The sequence below is a fragment of the Phocoena sinus genome, chromosome 5, assembly GCF_008692025.1.
Source record: "Phocoena sinus isolate mPhoSin1 chromosome 5, mPhoSin1.pri, whole genome shotgun sequence".
Lineage (NCBI taxonomy): Eukaryota > Metazoa > Chordata > Mammalia > Artiodactyla > Phocoenidae > Phocoena > Phocoena sinus.
In genome coordinates this window covers 72,958,967-72,981,607 of record NC_045767.1, presented here as the reverse complement: position 1 = coordinate 72,981,607, position 22,641 = coordinate 72,958,967, and the positions used below count along the sequence as shown (strand labels likewise).

Sequence of the window (22,641 nt, the reverse complement as noted above, 5' to 3'; positions counted from 1 at the left end):
TTTAAAAGTGCTCACCCTGGGCTTCCCTGGTGACGCAGTGGTTGAGAGTCTGACTGCCGATTCAGGGGACACGGGTTCGTGCCCCGGTCCGGGAAGATTCCACATGCCGCGGAGCAACTGTGCCCGTGAGCCATGGCCGCTGAGCCTGCGCGTCCGGAGCCTGTGCTCCGCAACGGGAGAAGCCACCAACAGTGAGAGGCCTGCGTACCGAAAAAAAAAGAGAAAGTCCTCATCCCAAGGCTGGGGGGCTGACTTTTTTTGATAACTACATATAGTGAAAGATGTGAACTAGACATATTGTGTGATCATTTTGCAATGTATACAAATATCGAATTGTTATGTTGCGCACCTAAAATTAATATAATGTTATATGTCAATTACACCTCAAAAAAAGAAAAAACAGGCTGCAGGATGTAGCCTCCTGGCCCAGGGAGGGTGTTCAATAAAGAGCTGTCGCTGTTTTTGTTGGGAAGAAAGGAGTTATTTGAAAGGCAAAAGAATCTACCAGGTATCAGGACAAGACCTGGGGGTGGGGTGGGAGATTCTAGCAACAGCCGGGTTTCAGCTTGGGCACTTGGGCATAGGTGTGAGGCCACCATCAGAGACAGCAGGATGGGGGATGGGGTGCACTTGCTGAGTGACTCACGCGAGGAAGCGAGGGGCGGTGTGCCGCTGAGGCCGGAGCAAAAGGAAGAAAGAGGCAGAGGGAAGCTCACCGAGCACAGGCGAGGTCTCGGGAGCGAGCGCGGTAAGGGGACCACGGTCCCCGGGGTGGTCGCCAGGGACGGGCACGGGCGCCGGGGAGGCGGGAGCATCCGGGCTACAGCGGCGGCCGCGCGGGGAGGCGAGCTCTGCTGGGCGGGCGCCTGAGACGCGGCCTCCGAGGCGATCCTCAGCCCCGCGTATGAGCCCGCCCTGGGGGCGGGGGGGGGGGGGGGGGGGCGGTGACAGCGGAAGGGATGGCGGGAGGGGATGGCCTCCTCTGCCCGCATTACTTCTGGGGTCCTCAGGACGGAGGTACTTGGCCTAGCATCGCCCCTTCCAACCGCTCCTCGCTGGCCCGGGCTCCAGCCGCGACCCTGGGATGGCGGCGGATTCCTGCAGGCTGATTCCGGAACCCCCCCCAAAAAAAAACCCCGCCGGCGCTCCCCTACCAGAAAGTGCAGTGACCCCCCTGTGCCTGTGGGTCCGATCACACGCCCCCACCCCTATCCTGCTGAGCACCTCCCTCCCACTGCCCACCGGTCAGCACTCCTGCCGCCGCCAACAACGGAGGAAGCAGAGGGACCCCAAACCAGACCTGGGCATGGGGTGAGGGCTGCACCCGGAAGGCGAGACCCTGAGAAGGCCTGCTTAGATGTGGACCAGTGACTAACTGGGTGTGAGGGGACTTGACCACCAAAGCTGTGTTGTGGTATCTTTGCTTCCAGATTTGAGGCAATGGCCTAACTAAGCAAAGATAATCTAATTTGGCCTTAGGCCAGCAAACACTTCCTGGAGGTCCTCAAGAAATAGAGCGCCCAGGGCTCTGACAGCTGCCCTTTACTGCTCACACACTCACTGTGTGCTTGTGCTGAGCTAATGCTTATGGACCTCATCCCTCTTCTTTGCAACAGCCCATCAAGGTCCATCACCTGCACTTAGCAGGTGAGAAAGCTGAGGCGCAGGCACTTTAAGTCACTTGCCCCAAAGCAAGGGCTAACAAAGAGTAGAGTCAGGATCTGAAAGCAGGTCTTTCTACCCTAGGGCATCACGCTGCCTCTACAGTAACATTAGGTGCTGAAAGTGAAACTTGGTACAAGTGCGGGTCTCCTTGGCTTGTATTTCTGGCAGCTTAGTAGGAAACAGAATTGTGTATGATGAGAGGTTCATTTTGCATGGAAATCAGTGGTTCTCATGGAGTGCGGATCTGCAGAGTGCATTGGCCATTGGCGGGGCAGGTGGTGCGGTAGCGCGTGGTCCACCTGGACTATGCCCATTGTTGTGAAATCACTTTTCTCAGCCATGTGACACCAATGATTCACAATCCTCCTTCAGAAACTCCCTCTCCTTTGTATCAGCTATTCTTTCTCAGTCATCTCCTTGGCTTGTTTTTTTTTTTTTCCCTCTTGTTGGTATTCCCTTGGCCTCAGTGTTCACATTCTCCAGTACTCGTTTTAGACAATTTTATTGATGTTTCCTACTTTACCTATCATCTCAATGATGGCAACTCCCAAATTGATCTTTCTAGCCTACCCCTAATCTGTTAACTCCAGACCCAAATCCTCAAATATTCTAATCCCTACTGGCTAATTGCAATGTATGCCCACAAGGCACCCAAATCCAATATTTCCAGATACAAATTTATCATCTCTAGCCTTCCCACAAGGGTCTTGGTTCAGGTCTCTTCACATCCTTGCCTGGGATACTATAGCACCTTCCAAATTGATCTTCCTTCCCTCTTTTTTTTTTTTTTTTTTTAGCATCTTTATTGGAATATAATTGCTTTACAATGGTGTGTTAGTTTCCACGTTATAGCAAAGTGAATCTGCTATACATATACATATATCCCCATATCTCTTCCCTCCTGCATCTCCCTCCCTCCCACCCTCCCTATCCCACCCTTCTACCTGGTCACAAAGCACTGAGCTGACCTCCCTGTGCTATGTGGCTGCTTCCCACTAGCTATCTATTTTACATTTGGTAGTGTATATATGTCCATGCCATTCTCTCACTTCATCCCAGCTTACCTTTCCCCCTCCCTGTGTCCTCAAATCCATTCTCTACCTCTGCATCTTTATTTCTGTCCTGACCCTAGGTTCTTCAGAACCTTTTTTTTTTTTAGATTCCATATACATGTGTTAGCATACGGTATTTGTTTTTCTCTTTCTGACTTACTTCACTCTGTATGACAAACTATATCCATCCACCTCACTACAAATAACTCAATTTTGTTTCTTTTTATGGCTGAGTAATATTCCATTGTATATATGTGCCACATCTTCTTTATGCATTCATCTGTTGATGGACACTTAGGTTGCTTCCATGTCCTGGCTATCGTGAAGAGAGCTGCAATGAATATTGTGGTACATGACTCTTTTTGAATTATGGTTATCTCAGGGTATATGCCCAGTAGTGAGATTGCTGGGTCGTATGGTAGTTATATTTTTAGTTTTTTAAGGAACCTTCATACTGTTCTCCATAGTGGCTGTATCAATTTACATTCCCACCAACAGTGCAAGAGGGTTCACTTTTCTCCACATCCTCTCCACCATTTATTGTTTGTGGATGTTTTGATGATTGCCATTCTGACTGGTGTGAGGTGATACCTCATTGTACTTTTGATTTGCATTTCTCTAGTGATTAGTGATGTTGAGCATTCTTTCATGTGTTTGTTGGCAATCTGTATATCTTCTTTGGAGAAATGTCTATTTAGGTCTTCTGCCCATTTTTGGATTGGGTTGTTTTTTTGATACCCAGCTGCATGAGCTGTTTGTATATTTTGAAGTTTAATCCTTTGTCAGTTGCTTCGCTTGCAAATATTTTCTCCTATTCTGTGGGTTGTCTTTTCGTCTTGTTTATGGTTTCCTTTGCTGTGAAAAAGCTTTTAAGTTCCATTAGGTCCCATTTGTTTATTTTTGTTTTTATTTCCATTTCTCTAGTAGGTGGGTCAAAAAGGATCTTGCTGTGACTTATGTCATGGAGTGTTCTGCCTATGTTTTCCTCTAAGTTTTATAGTGTCTGGCCTTACATTTAGGTCTTTAATCCATTCTGAGTTCACTTTTGTATATGGTGTTAGGGAGTGTTCTAATTTCATTCTTTTGCATGTAGCTGTCCAGTTATCCCAGCACCACTTATTGAAGAGGCTGTCTTTTCTCCATTGTATACTCTTGCCTCCATTATCAAAGATAAGGTGATCATATGTGCATGGGTTTATCTCTGGGCTTTCTATCCTGTTCCATTGATCTATATTTCTGTTTTTGTGCCAGTACCATACTGTCTTGATTACTGTAGCTTTGTAGTATAGTCTGAAGTCCAGGAGGCTGATTCCTCCAGCTCCGTTTTTCTTTCTCAAGATTGCTTTGGCTATTCGGGGGTCTTTTGTGTTTCCATACAAATTGTGAAATTTTTTGTTCTAGTTCTGTGGAAAATGCCATTGGTAGTTTGATAGGGATTTCATTGAATTTGTAGATTGCTTTAGGTAGTATAGTCATTTTCACAATGTTGATTCTTCCAATACAAGAACATGGTATATCTCTTCATCTGTTCGTATCATATTTAATTTCTTTCATCAGTGTATTATAGTTTTCTGCATAAAGGTCTTTTGTCTCCTTAGGTAGGTTTATTCCTAGGTATTTTATTCTTTTTGTTGCAGTGGTATATGGGAGTGTTTCCTTAATTTCTCTTTCAGATTTTTCATCATTAGTGTATAGGAATGCAAGAGATTTCTGTGCATTAATTTTGTATCCTGTACTTTACCAGATTCATTGATTAGCTCTAGACGTTTTCTGGTAGCATCTTTAGGATTCTCTATGTATACTATCATGTCATTGGCAAACAGTGACAGCTTTACTTCTTCATTTCCGATTTGGATTCCTTTTATTTCTTTTTCTTCTCTGATTGCTGTGCCTAAAACTTCCAAAACTGTGTTAAATAATAGTGGTGAGAGTGGGCAAACTTGTCTTGTTCCTGATCTTAGTGGAAATGATTTCAGTTTTTCACCATTGAGAACAATGTTGGCTGTGGGTTTGTCATATATGGCCTTTATTATGTTGAGGTAATTTCCCTCCATGCCTATTTTCTGGTTTTTTATTTTTTTAATCATAAATGGGTATTGAATTTTGTCAAAAGCTTTTTCTGCATCTATTGAGATGATCATATGGTTTTTCTCCTTCAATTTGTTATATGGTGTATCACCTTGATTGATTTGCGTATATTGAAGAATCCTTGCATTCCTGGAATCAACCCCACTTGATCATGGTGTATGATCCTTTTAATGTGCTGTTGGATTCTGTTTGCTAGTATTTTGTTGAGGATTTTCGCATCTATGTTCATCAGTGATATTGGCCTGTAGTTTTCTTTCTTTGTGACCTCTTTGTCTGGTTTTGGTATCAGGGTGATGGTGACCTCATAGAATGAGTTTGGGAGTGTTCCTCCCTCTGCTATATTTTGGAAGAGTTTGAGAAGGATAGGTGTTAGCTCTTCTCTAAATGTTTGATAGAACTCACCTGTGAAGCCATCTGGTCCTGGGCTTTTGTTTGTTGGAAGATTTTTAATCAAAATCTCAATTTCAGTGCTTGTGATTGGTCTGTTTATATTTTCTATTTCTTCCTGGTTCAGTCTCGGAAGGTTGTGCTTTTCTAAGACTGTCCATTTCTTCCAGGTTGTCTATTTTATTGGCATAGAGTTGCTTGTAGTAATCTCTCATGATCCTTTGTATTTCTGCAGTGTCAGTTGTTACTTCTCCTTTTTCATTTCTAAATCTATTGATTTGAGTCTTCTCCCTTTTTTTCTTGATGAGTCTGGCTAATGGTTTATCAATTTTGTTTATCTTCTCAAAGAACCATCTTGTAGTTTTATTGATCTTTGCTCTTGTTTCCTTCATTTCTTTTTCATTTATTTCTGATCTGATCTTTATGATTTCTTTCCTCCTGTTAACTTTGGGGTTTTTTTGTTCTTCTTTCTCTAATTGCTTTAGGTGCAAGGTCAGGTTGTTTATTCGAGATGTTTCCTGTTTCTTAAGGTAGGATTGTATTGCTATAAACTTCCCTCTTAGAACTGCTCTTGCTGCATCCCGTAGGTTTTGGATCATCATGTTTTCATTGTCATTTGTTTGTATTTTTTGATTTCTTCAGTGATCTCTTGTTTATTAAGTAGTGTATTGTTCAGCCTCCATGTGTTTGTATTTTTTACAGATTTTTTCCTGTAATTGATATCTAGTCTCATAGCCTTGTGATCGGAAAAGGTACTTCATATGATTTCAGTTTTCTTATATTTACCGAGGCTTGATTTGTGACCCAAGATATAATCCGTCCTGGAGAATGTTGCATGAGCACTTGAGAAGAAAGTGTATTCTGTTGTGTTTGGATGGAATGTCCTATAAATATCAATTAAGTCCATCTTGTTTAATGTATCATTTAAAGCTCGTGTTTCCTTATTTATTTTCATTTTGAGTGATCTGTCCATTGGTGAGAGTGGGGTGTTAAAGTCCCCAACTATGATTGTGTTACTCTCAATTTCCCCTTTTATGGCTGTTAGCATTTGCCTTATATATTGAGGTGCTCCTATGTGGGGTGCATAAATATTTACAATTGTTATATCTTCTTCTTGGATTAATCCCTTGATCATTATGTAGTGTCCTTCTTTGTCTCTTGTAATAGTCTTTATTTTAAAGTCTATTTTGTCTGATGTGAGAATTGCTACTCCAGCTTTCTTTTGATTTCCATTTGCATGGAATATCTTTTTCCATCCCCTCACTTTCAGTCTGTATGTGTCCCTAGGTCTGAAGTGGGTCTCTCGTAGACACCATAAATATGGCTCTTGGTTTTGTATCCATTCAACCAGTCTATGTCTTTTGGTTGGAGCATTTAATCCATTTACATTTAAGGTAGTTATCAATATGTATGTTCCTATTAGCATTTTCTTAATTGTTTTGGGTTTGTTACTGTAGGTCTTTTACTTGTCTTGTGTTTCCTGCCTGGAGAAGTTCCTTTAGCATTTGTTGTAGAGCTGGTTTGGTGGTGCTGAATTCTCTTAGCTTTTGCTTGTCTGTAAAGGTTTTAATTTCTCCATTGAATCTGAATGAGATCTTTGCTGGGTAGAGTAATCTTGGCTGTAGGTTTTTCCCTTTCATCACTTTAAATATGTCCTGCCACTCCCTTCTGGCTTGTAGAGTTTCTGCTGAAACACCAGCTGTTAACTTTATGGGGATTCCCTTGTATGTTATTTGTTGTTTTTCCCTTGCTGCTTTTAATATTTTTTCTTTGTATTTAATTTTTGATAGTTTGATTAATCTGTGTCTTGGCGTGTTTCTCCTTGGATGTATCCTGTATGGGACTCTCTGTGCTTCCTGGACTTGACTGACTATTTTGGGAAGTTTTCAACTATAACCTCTTCAAGAATTTCTCAGTCCCTTTCTTTTTCTCTTCTTTTTCTGGGACCCCTATAATTCGAATGTTATTGCATTTAATGGTGTCCCAGAGGTCTCTGAGACTGTTCTCAATTCATTTCATTCTTTTTTTGTTATTCTGCTCTGCAGTAGTTATTTCCACTATTTCATATTCCAGCTCACTATCTGTTTTCTGCCTCAGTTATTCTGCTGTTTCCTTCTAGAGACTTTTTAATTTCATTTATCGTGTTGTTCATCATTGTTTGGTTGCTCTTTAGTTCTTCTGGGTCCTTGTTAAATGTTTCTTATATTTTCTCCATTCTATTTCCAAGATTTTGGATCATCTTTACTATCACTACACTGAATTCTTTTTCAGGTAGAATGCCTATTTCCTCTTCATTTGTTTGTCCTCGTGGGTTTTTACCTTGCTCCTTCATCTGCTGTGTGTTTCTCTGTCTTTTCATTTTGCTTATCTTACTGTGTTTGGGGTCTCCTTTTTGCAGGCTGCAGGTTCGTAGTTCCCGTTGTGTTTGGTGTCTGTCCCCAGTGGCTAAGGTTGGTTCAGTGGGTTGTGTAGGCTTCCTGGTGGAGGGGACTAGTTCCTGTGTTCTGATGGATGAGGCTGGATCTTGTCTTTCTGGTGGGCCGGACCATGTCTGGTGGTGTGTTTTCGGGTGTCTGTGGCCTTATTATGATTTTAGGCAGCGACTCTTCTAATGGGTGGGGTTATGTTCCTGTCTTGCTAGTTGTTTGGCATAGGGCGTCCAGCACTGTAGTTTGCTGGTTGTTGAGTGGAGCTGGGTCAGCGTTGAGATGGAGATCTCTTGGAGAGCTTTCACCGTTTGATATTATGTGCAGCCTGGAGGTCTCTGGTGCACCAATGTCCCGAACTCAGCTCTCCCACCTCAGAGGCACAGGCCTGACACCCAGCCAGAGCACCGGTCAGGCACATGGCTCAGAAGAAAAGGGAGAAAGAAAGAAAGATTGAAAGAGAGAAAGAAAGAAAGAAAGAATAAAATAAAAAATAAAGAAAATTATTAAAAATTAAAAAGTAATTAAAAAGAAGAAAGAAGAGAGCAACCAAACCAAAGTGCAAATCCACCAACAATAACAAGCGTACACTATAAAAACAACAAACAAAAAAATGGACAGACAGAGCCCTAGGACAAATGGTAAAAGCAAATCTATACAGACAAACTCACACAAAGAAGCATACGCATACACACAAAAAGAGAAAAAGGAAAATATATATATATTAAAAAAAAAGAGAGCAGCGAAATCAATAAACAAATCTTCCAGTGATAATGAACTCTAAATACTAAACTAAGATAAACAGAAAATCAGAGACAAATTAGATGCAAAAAGCAAACCCCAAGTCTACAGTTGCCCCCAAAGTCCACCTCCTCAATTTAGGATGATTCATTGTCTATTCAGGTATTCCAGAGATGCAGGGTACATCAAGTTGATTGTGGAGATTTAATCCACTGCTCCTGAGGCTGCTGGGAGAGATTTCCCTTTCTCTTCTTTGTTCGCACAGCTCCCGGGGCTCAGCTTTGGATTTGGCCCCGCCTCTGCATGCAGGTCGCCTGAGGGCATCTGTTCTTGGCTCAGACAGGATGGGCTTAAAGTAGCAGCTGATTCGGGGACTCTGGCTCACTCAGGCCAGGGGGGAGGGAGGGGTACGGAATGCAGGGTGAGCCTGTGGTAGCAGAGGCCGGCATGACGTTCCAGTAGCCCCACAGACCCTCTTGAAAGCTCAAGAATCTTGGTCTTTGGTGTCTTCAGACCTGACCAGAGAGAACAAGCCTTTCTTCCTTAGCACCGTGTGCATGCCTCTAGGGAAGCCCTTTGCATGTTGTGTAACTGCTGACTTGTCTGTCTTCCCCTGTGAGTTCCTTTAGCACTGATTTTGTCTTATCCTTTGTATCCCTTGGCCTGGCACATAATAGACAGTAAATATTTGTGTAGCTAATGACCTTGTAATGAATTGAAATTTTTTGAGGACAGTTTATAGTTCATAAAACATTTCACTGTGCCTCAGGTGACATCTCACTCCACTCTTCCTATGATCTGTCACCATTAGTCAGTTAATGTGTGTGTGTTGGTAGAGGAGGAGCATTAGAAAGTGAGTTTGCAGGTGGCTGGAGATGAAGGTGAATGACAAAATGAAAATAAGGTCACCAAATAGGGGAGTTGATCCTAAGGGTGTTTTTACGGTTGACATAAATGTTCAGTCACGGCATGGTGACTCTCTTCTACTTTCCTTAGACATCGGGTCAAATGAGGAAGCTGAGTCCACTCAACTAGAAGAGAAGCAAAGACAAAGTCATCATGGCTTCCATGTCTACGCATGAAAACCAAGATAAAGGTCCCCATTTGCCACCACCAAGCAAGCAGGTATATTTCTAATTTGAAAGTCTGCCATCTAAAGAGGAACATCATACAGGACTTCCCTTAAACCTCATCCTTGATCAGTCATCTTAGTTTTTTCTGTCTGGCACCTTGTAGGATGGGTTCAGGGAAAATAGAATGGGGAAGGAAAGTGTGTTTTTGGCTGCCTTGAAAAGGAGTCTTTTCAATTATTTACAAAATCCTTTCTTTACTCTTCCCTGTGTAGAATTCAGCTTAACTAACTCTTCCATAGGTTGTCAGTGACTGAAGAGGTTTCCTTTACCAGAACAAAACTCTTAATTGAATCACACAGAATGCTACAGGATGCATGTTTTTTCATTTCTGTTATCAAGGCTAATCATACCAAGGCTATGCTGCTGACAGGTGTTCCTGTTTGGGATGGCAGAGTCCTTAACTGCTAAATTAGGCATCAGATTGAGAACCCCAGTGTTAACAGGGACACAGTTTTTCAACTTCTTGAGATTGAATACTGTTTGTTTCGGGGACACATAAGTGAAGAAAAGAGAAAGTGTCGTGATGGGATAGTAGAGTTCATGTTCTCTGGAGTCAGCCTTTTCAAGCTAAAAATGGGTTATGGAGGAGATGATATTTAAGGAGCAAAGTTTAGGAGAGGCAAATAGACAAATGATATCACATCATAAGGAATTTAGGCACCCGAGTTGCCTCTGTGAAATGGAGAGCCATAAAACATTTATGGTTCTACCGAAAAGGCTCACCAGAGCTCCCTGGGGACACTGCAGGAGCTTCAGTCTTGACTGCGGGACTCACAGCAGTTGTGATAGTTGGGGTCCCTGCCCATGGATGTGTATATGTGTGTGTGTTTCGCGGGAGGAGAGGGAGGGAGGTGTTGCTTATTTCTGCCACAGCCACAGGCAGAACCAAGAAGAAATATTTACACTGGGATGAGGAAGAGTGCTTGTTGAGCTAACGTAAGTGGTGACCAGATTCTTCCCTGGTCACTGTGACTCACCCTGACCACCACTTCCGTGTGCTGTGCTATGGGGAGTGGTAGAGGAAGAAGAGGGAGGTTGCCTGCTTGGGCTGTTTGTAGAGCTCTGAAGGCACAGGTGCCACAGGATCCTTGCATGTCACCATCATGCACGTAAAGTGCTTGGCACAGTGCCTGGCCTGTGCGCGAGTGCTCAGGAAATAGTGATCACCGTTCACATTGACATCTACTACAAACAAAGAGTCAAAAAAGAACATTTGCAAAATCAGCAAGGTGAACTTCAAAAGCCATGGAACTGCACCTCAACAAGAAAAACACTAAAACTCCAAGAGATGAATGGCAGAGGACCTACATAAGTAATTCACAAACAAGGAAATAGCAGTGTGACTTAAGGAAAAAATTAAATAAAAGTTGTTTCTAAGAAACAAATGAACCACCCACAGAATGGGAAAAATTATTTACAAATCATATATCTGAAAAGGGTCTAGTATCCAGAGTATATAAAAAGCTCTTACAGCTCAATAACAAAAAGACAGCCCAATTGAAAAATGAGCAAAGGGCTTGAATAGGTGTTTCTCCGAAGAAGATATATAAATAGCCAATATTCAGATGAAAAGATGCTCAATGTCATTAGTCATTAAGGAAATACAAATCAAAACCACCATTTCACAATCACTAGCATGACCACAGTCAAAAACAGAAAGAATTTAGTTTATTTAGTTTAAATAAATTGAATAATTTATATTAAAAACATTTAAAGTGCTAATTTAAAAAAAAGAAACAAAACACGTGGGTTCAGTCCCTGGTCAGGGAACTAAGATCCTGTAAGCCAGATGGCGGAGCCAAAAAAAAGAAACAAAACAGAAAATAACAAATGTTGACAAGGATGTGGAAAAATTGGAAATCTCCTACATTGTTGGTGGGATTAGAAAATGGTACAGCTCCCGTGCAAAACTCAGAAAGTTAAACGTAGAGTTGCAGTGTGGCCCAGCAGAGCTGAAAACAAACACGTGTGCAGGAATGTTCATAGCAGCATTATTCACAATAGCCAATGGTGGAAACAATCCAAACGTCCATCAGTGGATGAATGGAGAAACAAAATGTGTTCTATTCATACAATGGAATATTATTGAGCCATAAAAAGAAATGAAATACAGATACATGTTACCACGTGGGTGAATCTTGAAAACATTATGCAAAGGAAAAGAAGCCAGCCACGAAAGGTCACATGCTGTATGATATTGTTTGTACCAAATACCCAGAATAGGCAAACCCAAAAGGCAGATTAGTGGTTGCTAGGCAGTTGGAGAGAGGAGGGAACGAGGACAGACTCCTTACTGGGTATGGAATTTCCTTTTGGGGTGATGAAAAAGCTCTGGAACTAGATAGCGGTGATGGCTGCACACGTTGTAAATATACTGAATGCCGTGAATTGTATACTTTAAAATGGTTAAACACAACATAGTAAAACAACTATGTTCCAATATAAAATGAAAAAAAAAATAAAGTGTATGGGAGATTGAAAAAATGTATAAAATGGTGGCTATTATGTTATGTGTATTTTACCACAATAAAAAATTAATGAGTCACTGAACAAGAAAAGATTACAACAGAGGTCTAGTTGCAGGGATTGCCTCAACAGAGAAGGACAGTCTGGCTGAAGACTACATAGAGATGCTCAAACACATTAGTTATCAGACAATAAAATATTGCTTTATACCTATTAGACTGTTAAATTTTAGAAAACTGGATAATGCCAAGTGTTACAAAATCCTTTCTTTACTCTAACCTGCTTGGAATCCAGCTTAACTAGCTCTTATGCGGTTCTTAGGAATATAGAGGAATGTTCACACGCTGGGAGTGGATGCTGGTGTAGCCATTGGGGAGAGCACTCTCGCAAGACTTTGTTCAACTGGAATATGCATGCCCTGTATTTTACTTCTAGATACATATCTGAAAAGCGTTCTCATGTGGGTCTGTAAGGGGACATTTGGAGATGGGGACTCAGAAGCGTCCTGGAGAATCATGCCGCAGTTAGAAACAGTGGACTAGATAAATATAGCAACATGGATAGATCTTAAAAGTGTAGAATTGAGTTGAAAACATTTTTAATAATAAAACTAAATGTATAAAACAATGCCATTTACATTTAAAAATGCAGGCGCCCAAAACAATGAACATTTTGCAAGCATATATACAAACAAAAGATCCACATTAAACACCCAGAATGGCGGTGATGGGCAGAGAACGAGGATGGAGAATGTGGGTGAGAGTAAGTGAATAACCACATACATACCTACAAAAGGGGAGGATGATAAAAGATGGGAGTTAGTCCAGATCGTAGCACATCAACATGATAAAAAAAAGTACTGTAGAACTAATAAAAATAATGTCAACCATGTCAATAGTTCCCCCAGATATGTGCAGACCATTTATAAATGTGTTAAAAAAAAACTGTTAAGATAAAAAGTAAAGTATGTAGAAAAATAAAAAGCAGTCTGCTGATGCTTTTTAGACTATAGTTTCTCACGGTCTAAAAATGCTTATAGAAGTATAAATTGGTAAATTGGAATACAGATCTATAAATAGATAACTTGTAATACTGCTCTGAGTGTGATCCCAGATGTGTAAATATTATGCTGTAGGGGAAGTCTCTCTCTTCACCCAGGAGGAGATCTTGAACTGGGTCTTAAGAAGACCAGGTAGGCAAAGGGAGTGAGTGTCATTGCAGGGACAGGGACTGCATAGACAGAGACTGGAAGTAAGAAAGAAAATGTGACCTCAGCAGTAATGCATTCTGACCCGATATCTGCTTCATGCTCACTAGTCACTGAATCACTCTGTTTCTCCACCTGTGATTCTTTTCTTGGTTAAGTCCATCCATCGTTCACAGCTGGAAAGCACTGGCTGAAACTGGCCATTGCTCAGTGCTGGCAGCGGGAAAGAACGCACACTGTGTGACCAGAGTGAAGAGACCTCCTCGCCCTCCTCTAGGGAAGACAGAGCAGATGCTCTTCTGATGATTTCAGTCAAGTCATCACGTAACTTTCCTTGCAGAGTCTGTTGTTTTGTCCAAAATCAAAACTGCACATCCACAAATCAGAGATTTCAAAGATTATCCGGGAATGTCAAGAAGAAAGTTTCTGGAAGAGAGGTAGTTGCATCCCTCTTAATCTTTGTTAACACTGTTTTTGCTGCAATAAACTGCCTAATATCATATTAGAATTATGGTATTGATTTATTTTTGGGCAGGGACTTTGCATAATTCCCTGAAGACACTGATACCTGAGGCTGCTTGGAATTTAAGTCCATGTTGAGACCCTTTTAAGGTCAGGGATAATATCTGATTTAGGAGCTGTTTACCCCCCTTAGAAAAAAGTGATGCACACCTAACACTTTCTTTCATGTGACCGAGAATGTGTACCAAGAGTGTTATTTAGAATTTCTTGAAAGAGTAGACTTTCCACAATTCCACTGGACTCTATAACCTTCATCAAGTTCAGGTTCATTGCTCCCTCCCAGAGCCAAGCACACGGCTTCACATATAAAAATTACCTATTAAATATTCGTGGAATGAATGAAGAGTGGCAACACTCTGTTAATACTTCCCTTACAATGTCTTGAAGTAACCTTTTCTGCCAAGTCTCTTCCTCTTTCTGGGCCTGCTTTATATGAGACAAGGGTGTGAACTGAGGCTGTGCATTAAAGTCCCGTTTAATTTTAAAAATTCGTGACTTGTCACTTGAAAATGTCATAATAGAGCCTATAGATATAGTCCCAATATTGCTGGCATAGGGATAATTTTACTTTGAAATACTCATTTTGATTTCTTAAATCATTCAAATCCAGTATCAGTTGTTTTTGGAAGTAACACTCCTTAGAAGTTGATGTTCACTGTTCATTACTTCTTATTGATTGTGCTGCTAGAAATTTTCTGACAACTTTTGAGTGAGTAATTTATTTAAGCCCTAGTAGTTTAACATTTCAGTATGACCCATTTGCCTACCATCAGGTAGATAGCTCTGAGTGGAAAAATTGGTTGCTATTTGATTTGTCTTGGTTACTAGGAAGAGCTAGCAACCAAGACAAATCAAATAGCAACCAATTTTTTTTATCACTTCTCTGTGCTTTGGGAAGAAAGCACATTGACACATTTTGACAGAACTAGAAACTTCCTTTTCTGGACTAACTTGCCTGTTTAGAGATAAAAATCATCTCTAAACATGGCCCATGTTTACCTCGAATGTAGTAATCTTCAGAAAATAAACGTATCCAAATGGCGTGACAAAATGTCATAAAAGACAAAAGCAGGGGACTATAGTAGATAGGGTGTGCAGTTTATCGTCCTCTTTTTTTAACTTTCATGCAGGATTGAAAATTTCAAAATATATAGCGAATGGAAACTCCCAAATTCCCCAGCTCAGCGCACACACGTGAAGATGCCTGTGTTGTATGTAGTGGTCAGAATCCGGTGCATGGTGGGTCTCAGAGACGGAGTGGCAGGGGATCTAGGTTTTGTCACATTAATGCTGTGCATTAGGTTGAGTGCCTGGGGCAGACCCCACGAAAATTCTCCATGCGGTGCTTAATATTTGTCAAATTAGTAAAATAAAAAATGACTAAAATCTCACTGCCAAAGCAGGAAGAGAAAACACTCAGAGTAATTCTCCCTCATTCTTCTAGGTGAGGGGCCAAGTTTTCAAATACCAATATTGAAGGGCGTTTCTGTTTTACAGCTCTGCCTTTTTCTCCTGTAAGCGTGCTTGTCACCCAAGGACTGGTCCACCATGATAAGATTCAGTATTTGGTACATAGTTTAACTTAAGAGAATCCAGTTTTCTGAGGTCCTCCTGGCAGGTTTTGGTACTTGGCATTTATTTTTTGGTGAAGAACTTATTTATGCGGGCTTTTGCCTGTTTCTAGCCTACGTCCCCAGCTCTCCCTCCCATAGATGTCCTATTTCCTGGAATGAGTGACCGTGACAAAGAGAAATTAAATTTGCAGTTGGAATTAAGGTCATTAATCCAGATGGGCCCAATATAATCAGAAGGGTCCTTGAAAGTGAGAGTGGATCAGAAGACAGAACCAGAGAGATGGCAGCATGAGAAAGAGTCAGCTCAACATTCCTGAGTTTGAAGATGGAGGAAGGGACCATGAGCCAAGCAATAAGTGGCCTCCAGAAGCTGGAAAGGAAGAAACCTTAGAGCCTTCAGAAGGGCTTGCAGCTTTGTTGATGCCTTGATGTAGCCCTGTACTATGATCTGAATATTTGTATTCCCCCGCCCACCACAAATTCACAGATTGGAATTCTAAAGCCCAAGGTGATGCTATTAGGAGGTGAGGCCTTTGCAGGTGATTAAGGCATGAGGGTGGAGCCCTCATGAAGGGGGTTAGTGCTTGTACAAAAGAGACCCCACAGAGGTACCTGGCCCCTTCCACCACGTAAGGATACAATGAGTCGACCATGCCAGCACTCTGATCTTGGACTTCCGGCATCCGGAACAGTGAGAAATAAATGTCTGCTGTTTTATAAGCCACCCAATCTGTGGTATTTTGTTATAGCAGCTCGAATGGACTAAAACACCCAGTGAGACCCATTTTGAGCTGCTGACCTCCAGAACTGTAACGTATTAAATTTGTGTGGGTTTTTTGGGGGTTTTTTTTGGCCGCGCTACATGAGTTCTTAGTTCCCTGACCAGAGATCAAACCCGTGCCCCCTACAGTGGAAGCGTAGAGTCTTAACTACTGGTCTGCCAGGGAAGTCCCAAATCTGTGTTGTTTTAAACCACTGAGTTTGTAGTAATTTATTACGGCAGCCCCAGGAAACTATTGCAGTGCCTGTCTCTGTACCAGAGTCCCTGTGTCTCCTAGGGCCTTGGTATATGGTTAGACAGATACTTCCCTGCACAAGGGTGCTCCAGGGAAGAGGTAACTGGGGCTGAAATTCACCCAAGCTCTGAACACCAAGCCATTTGTCCTGGAGAGAGGCTACATCTGCCTCAGGAGGGGCACCCGTGTACAGCAGACCATGAGGACTGACAGCCGCCCTGCGTCACCCACATAACCTCTCTGTGCCTCTTAGCACTGTCCATTGTTCCCCTCTATTCCTCGTTCCTTGCTCTCTTCTTTCTCCCCGACTCTATCCAACCAGAGAACCTATAAGCATTGCTTAGTCCCCAGACAGCAAGAAGGCACCTGACCCTGTGGAAGCCCATTATGCTGAACACTGCTGATTACTAGGATTTTAGAGAGTACTTGTACCCAGCAAACATGAGGGAAGATGTTTAGCTCTTTTGGGGTCTGAAAGACCACATGTCATATATCTAGAAGAATCTCATTTCAGTCAGTATTATTGTTGTCTTTAAAGTTGATTTATTAAATATGATTTCATTTTTATAACTTGAAGATAGTCTTTTTGTGTAAATATATTAGTCAGTGATAAGCCTTTTTCAGAACATTTTTGACACAGAAAAACAAATATGGCCATGATGTCTATGTATAGGGATTATGTTTTATGAATATTAAACTACTTGCTCAAAATCTACCATCTCTTACATCTGTACAAATATATATTTTTTAAATTATTTTCTCTTTTTAAAAAATATTTATTTATTTTTGGCTGCATTGGGTCTTGGTTGCTGTGCGCAGGCTTTCTCTAGTTGCAGAGAGCAGGGGCTACTCTTCACTGCTTGCGCGGGCTTCTTATTGTGGTGGCTTCTCTTGTTGCAGAGCACGGCCTCTAGGCACGCAGGCTCAGTAGTTGTGGCACACGGGCTCAGTAGTTGTGGTTCATGGGCTCTAGAGCGCAGGCTCAGTAGCTGTGGTGCACAGTCCTAGTTGCTCTGCAGCATGTGGGATCTTCCTGGACCAGGGCTCGAACCCGTGTCCCCTGCATTGGCAGGCGGATTCTTAACCACTGCACCACCAGGGAAGCCCTGTACAAATATGTTTTTCCAGGTTGTGTATTACTTTTCCACAAATTTCCACAAACATAGTGGCTGAAAACAATACAAATTTATTAGCTTGCAGTCTTGAAGGTCGGAAGTCCAAAATGGGTCTTTCTGAGCTGAAATCAAAGTGTCAGCAGGGCAGCATTCCTTTCTGGGGGCTCTAGGGCTTCCTTTCCCTTTCTAGCTTCTGGAACCCACCCACATTCCTTGGCACATGGTCCCTTCCTCTGTCTGCAGAGCCAGCAATGTGGAGCCAAGTTCCCATACTGCCGTCTGTCTGGTTCTGTCTCTGAATCCTTTTTCCATGTTCAGGGGTCATCGTGATTACATTGGGCCCACCCAAATAATCCAGGATAATCTCTCTATTTTAAAGTCATCCGATTAGCCACCTTAATTCCATTTTCCACCCTAATTCCCTTTTGTTGTGTAAGGTAATGTATTCACAGTTTCTAGGGATTGGGATGGGAACATCTGTAGGAACATCCATTATTCTGCCCACCATAGGTGGAAATGCTTTCATTTTAAAATTGTGATTATAAGCAACTATACTCCAATAAAAATTAATTTAAAAAATCTTAAAAACAACAAACAAAAATAAATAAAATTGTGATTATATATACTGTGAATCTCTAAATTGAAACTCTGTGTTGAGTTACTTTAAAAGGGGAGGGGGCAATGACTAATTGCTTAGAACTAAGTTGTTATCTCCACCTTGCCTTGATATCTTTAAATACATCATGAATTGTCTGTTTCACGTTCTTTATCTATACATCAAAGCTGTTACTTGCCAAAAATGACTACTATTTGAGAGTTAAATTCAATCAAGATTTGAATTATCTCTTTTAAGATCATCTCTTTAGATTAAGAATCTGTGTAGGGCTTCCCTGGTGGCGCAGTGGTTGAGAGTCTGCCTGCCAATGCAGGGGACACGGGTTCAAGCCCTGGTCTGGGAAGATCCCACGTGCCACGGAGCAGCTGGGCCCGTGAGCTACAAATACTGAGCTCTGCGCGTCTGGAGCCTGTGCTCCGCAGCAAGAGAGGCCGCGACAGTGAGAGGCCCGCGCACCGCGATGAAGAGTGGCCCCCGCTTGCCACAACTAGAGAAAGCCCTCGCACAGAAACGAAGACCCAACACAGCCAAAAATAAATAAATGAATAAATAAATTTATAAAAAAAAAAAAAGATATAAGGCTATTCAGATTTAAAAAAAAAAAAAAAAGAATCTGTGTATATCTTAAACCCTGAAGACTTCTTATATAAATTTAAATAAGTTATAAAATGAAATAATAATGCATTTATACATTACTTCTTAGGTTATTTAGCAGCTAATCCAAGATTTGGATCATTGCCTAAAGTTGCACGTAAGTCATAGAAGGAAAAAAAAAAAGTTTCATTTTTTGAGCTTCCCTGGTGGCGCAGTGGTTGAGAGTCCACCTGCCGACGCAGGGGACACGGGTTCGTGCCCCGGTCCGGGAGAATCCCACATGCCGCGGAGTGGCTGGGCCCGTGAGCCATGGCCGCTGAGCCTGTGCGTCCGGAGCCTGTGCTCCGCAACGGGAGAGGCCAAAAAAATGTTTCATTTTTTAAAAAGAAGATGTTTATAGCAAATGGAGATAGGAATGTCCAGGTTAACCAAATTGCCTGTATTGACTCTCTGAAAAACCAGTCGCCATTTTTTGCCACCTTGCAGTTTTTAGTTCGTTCGATACTTTCTGATGGAAAGCTGAGCAGTAGGGACTTCACCTTAGTCCTCTCTAAATCATGAACTAGGAGGGCCTGGCATGATAACAAGAGGACATCGACAGCAGAGTCTCTGAATGATAGCTCCATGAGAGATTTTAATTTTCTTCTTTTGGCCAGTCTTTTCCAAATATTTTCTATAACGGACATAACAAACGAAGAGTTTTTTTTAAATCAGGGCTTTCTGATAGTACATTTACCGTAAACGTAGGGTTTCACCTTCTTATACTGGTTATCCATAGACCTTTTATGTACACAGAGGACATATTCCGGTATATGATCTGAAACCTCATTCCTAGCAAGAATAGCAGGTTGAAAATGTCTTCCATGGTTCTGCCTCGTGACCTTCCTCCCTGACACACAAGATGGACTGCAGCTCCCCATACTCCGATCCATAAAGAAAATTAAGGGGCTCTCCTACCCAGTGATTTGGAGGCTACCTAGAGCCACAACCCAAGTCCCATCTCTCCCTCCCCATGGCTTCGGAGATTTGTTTGCCAGTTGCGCTTCCCTCTGGCTGCCCCTGTCTGGGCATCATCCTTGCTTGCTCTATCCCGGCCCTTCTACCTCCAGTTCAAAACTGAGGAGATCAAAAGTCTCCAGTTCCCAATCCTGCTCTTTAATAGGGAACTTCATTCCCAGAGATTTTGTTCATTGATTCATCAGGGTACTTTTGATATAAGAATTACTGGTGTTAATAAAGTTCTAGAAGTCCATTAATGGAGAAGATTCCAAACCTTTAAATTATTTATCTTTCCTAACCTGCTCTTACAGTTGCTGGTATCTTGGGATTTGGCCTTGGAAAGGCATCATACATAAGAGTATGCCAGAGTAAATTCCATTCCTTTGAAGGTCAGCTGCGTGGGGCTGGTTTTGGTCCAGGGCATAACAGGTTTGTACTCTGCTTTTCTGGAGTTTTTAAAATAAATATATTTATTTATTTTTGGCTGCATTGGGTCTTTGTTGCTGCGCACGGGCTTTCTCTAGTTGCGGTGGGCGGAGGCTACTCTTCGTTGCAGTGCGTGGGCTTCTCATTGCGGTAGCTTCTCTTTTTGCGGAGCACGGGCTCTAGGCACACAGGCTTAGTAGTTGTGGCTCGTGGGCTGTAGAGCACAGGCTCAGTAGTTGTGGCACATGGGCTCAGTAGTTGTGGCACACGGGCTTAGTTGCTCCGTGGCATGTGGGATCTTCCCGGACCAGGGCTCAAACCTGTGTCCCCTGCATTGGCAGGTGGATTCTTAACCACTGCGCCGCCAGGGAAGCCCTGTACTCTGTTTGATTAAGGGATTATAATAAAGATAATTATTAAAAAGTAAATGAAAGATCATTCACCATTTACAATATTAAAATAGTTTTTAACATTCATATGTTGAAAAAAACCTCAGAGTTTGAGTTGTTGCTATTTAACTTCAATAATAATTATGATTTATCTGGGTTACCTATTTCATTTGCTCACCAAACATTTAGTAAGTACCTACTATGTTCAAAGCATTGTACAAGTCTCTAAAGAATGCCTTGATCAGCAGACACAGCTTCTACCGTCACGGAGTTACGCAAATTTAACCAGGGCTCTTGACTGCAGGACTTCTCAGAGCCTTTACTATATTAATATAAATCATGATTCTCATTAGGGGATACAAGCAGTAGGACTCTGGAGTAAGCGGCATTACCTCTGCTGTTAAGAGTCGCTGGGATCAAAGAGGGTTCTAACTGCTAACTTACTAAGCTGCGTGACCTTGGACAAGTTTCTTAAACTCTCAAATCTTCAGTTTTCTCATTTGTATAATATGGTGATCAGAATTTTTTTCATGGGATGGTGTAAGGAATAGAAATGATTGTTCATGACACTCAGTGAGAGCTCAGTAAATAATAGCTATTTCTACCACGGTATTATAAGACTAGCGTTGGGGACACATTTCTCTAAAGAGCCCTTACTTGTCACAGTGGATTCTGTTTGAGATGCAGCACAACATGGTGAAAACAACATTGGGCAGCAAAATCATTAATGGCCTTTTTGTGGAAGAAATTCGGGGAGTCTGAAACCAAGACACAGCTCTGATAATTCCTGAAAAAAATTAGGCTTGAGAACTTTAGCATAGAAAATACCTCTAAATAATCTAAAATATGATACAAATGAACTTATTTACAAAACAGAAACAGACTCACAGACATAGAAAACAAATTTATGGTTACCAAAGGGGAAAGGGGGCGGGGATAAATTGGGAGTTTGGGATTCACAGATACACACTACTATATATAAAATAGATAAACAACAAGGTCTTACTGTATAGCACAGGGAACTATATTCAGTAGCCTGTAATAAACCATAATGGAAAAGAATATGAAAAAGAATATATATAAACGTATGTATGCATATAACTGAATCACTCCGCTGTACACCAGAAACTAACACAACATTGTAAATTAGCTATACATCAATTAAAACTTAAAAAAAAATCTCTAAATAATATTGTGTTCAGACTAGAGCTTCCAATGTCGAAGTACAAACCAACATTTTTGCTTCTGTTTTAGGCACTGCCTGCTTACCTGTGAGGAATGCAAAACAAAGCATGGATTAAATAAGGAGGGAAGTTCACAGCCTTCGACTTCCTAAACACTGTGTGGGTTTTCAAGTTTCTAAAAACATCTGAATTTGTACACCTTTAAAATGTCAAATGTACTTTAAAATAATTTACTTATAGTAGAACAGAAACATTGTGATTCTCTCACTCTATTGAAATGCTTTCACCGGTTGATTCTCCACTGAATTGAGCATTCCATGTTTTTCTGTTGTTTAAGAACATGTTGGGAGCATTCATACACCAAAAGAAATTCTGTTGCACTCTTACTTGCTTACAGCTAAATAAAAGAATTTAGAGTCTTCTCTGATTCACCCCATCCATTCTTTCACTCTGCTTTTGTTCAGGGTTTTAAGATCCCTGATGGAGGATAGGAATGAATGTTGAGGAGCTTGGGAATCATGCCCCAGTGTGTATGTGTGGAAGTAGAAATACAGGGCAAGAAAGACTGTGACTATGGGAAGTGCTTTCTAAAATGTAGGGGCCAAGATTTTTTAATGAAAAATGTTTCATTTTAAAGAGTCACAATATGAATCAACTGTCCTTTTTTTTGGCTGTGTTGGGTCTTCATTTCTGTGCGAGGGCTTTCTCTAGTTGTGGCAAGTGGCGGGGCGGGGGGGGCGGGCACTCTTCATCGCGGTGCGCGGGCCTCTCTATCGCGGCCTCTCGTTGCGGAGCACAGGCTCCAGACGCGCAGGCTCAGTAGTTGTGGCTCACGGGCCCAGCCGCTCTGCGGCAATGTGGGATCTTCCCAGACCAGGGCTCGAACCCGTGTCCCCTGCATTAGCAGGCAGATTCTCAACCACTGCGCCGCCAGGGAAGCCCCCTCAACTGTCCTTTTGATGACCTCGGTGACTTTATGTCTCCTCGGTATGGTGAAGTTTTAGAAAAGCCCATTATTTTAGGTTCCTTGCTTAGCTAATG

At 41.8% G+C, this 22,641-nt stretch overlaps 1 protein-coding gene across 2 annotated transcripts; it reads left to right on the top strand.

The window, feature by feature from the left end:
- The first annotated feature begins 641 nt into the window (after positions 1 to 641).
- On the top strand, positions 642 to 22,148 carry OCIAD2 (OCIA domain containing 2). 2 transcript variants are annotated; one of them, XM_032632797.1, is made up of 7 exons: positions 642 to 748; positions 9,356 to 9,484; positions 13,506 to 13,602; positions 15,185 to 15,236; positions 18,710 to 18,759; positions 19,913 to 20,030; positions 21,671 to 22,148. In XM_032632797.1, exons 2-7 carry the CDS (start codon positions 9,419 to 9,421, stop codon positions 21,750 to 21,752), a joined length of 465 nt encoding a protein of 154 aa, XP_032488688.1. In that variant the 5' UTR covers positions 642 to 748; positions 9,356 to 9,418; the 3' UTR covers positions 21,753 to 22,148. The 2 variants fall into 2 exon arrangements, 1 of the variants encoding a protein (XP_032488688.1); XR_004350033.1 differs by lacking the exons at positions 642 to 748; positions 13,506 to 13,602; positions 15,185 to 15,236; positions 18,710 to 18,759; positions 19,913 to 20,030.
- The last annotated feature ends 493 nt before the right edge of the window (positions 22,149 to 22,641 follow it).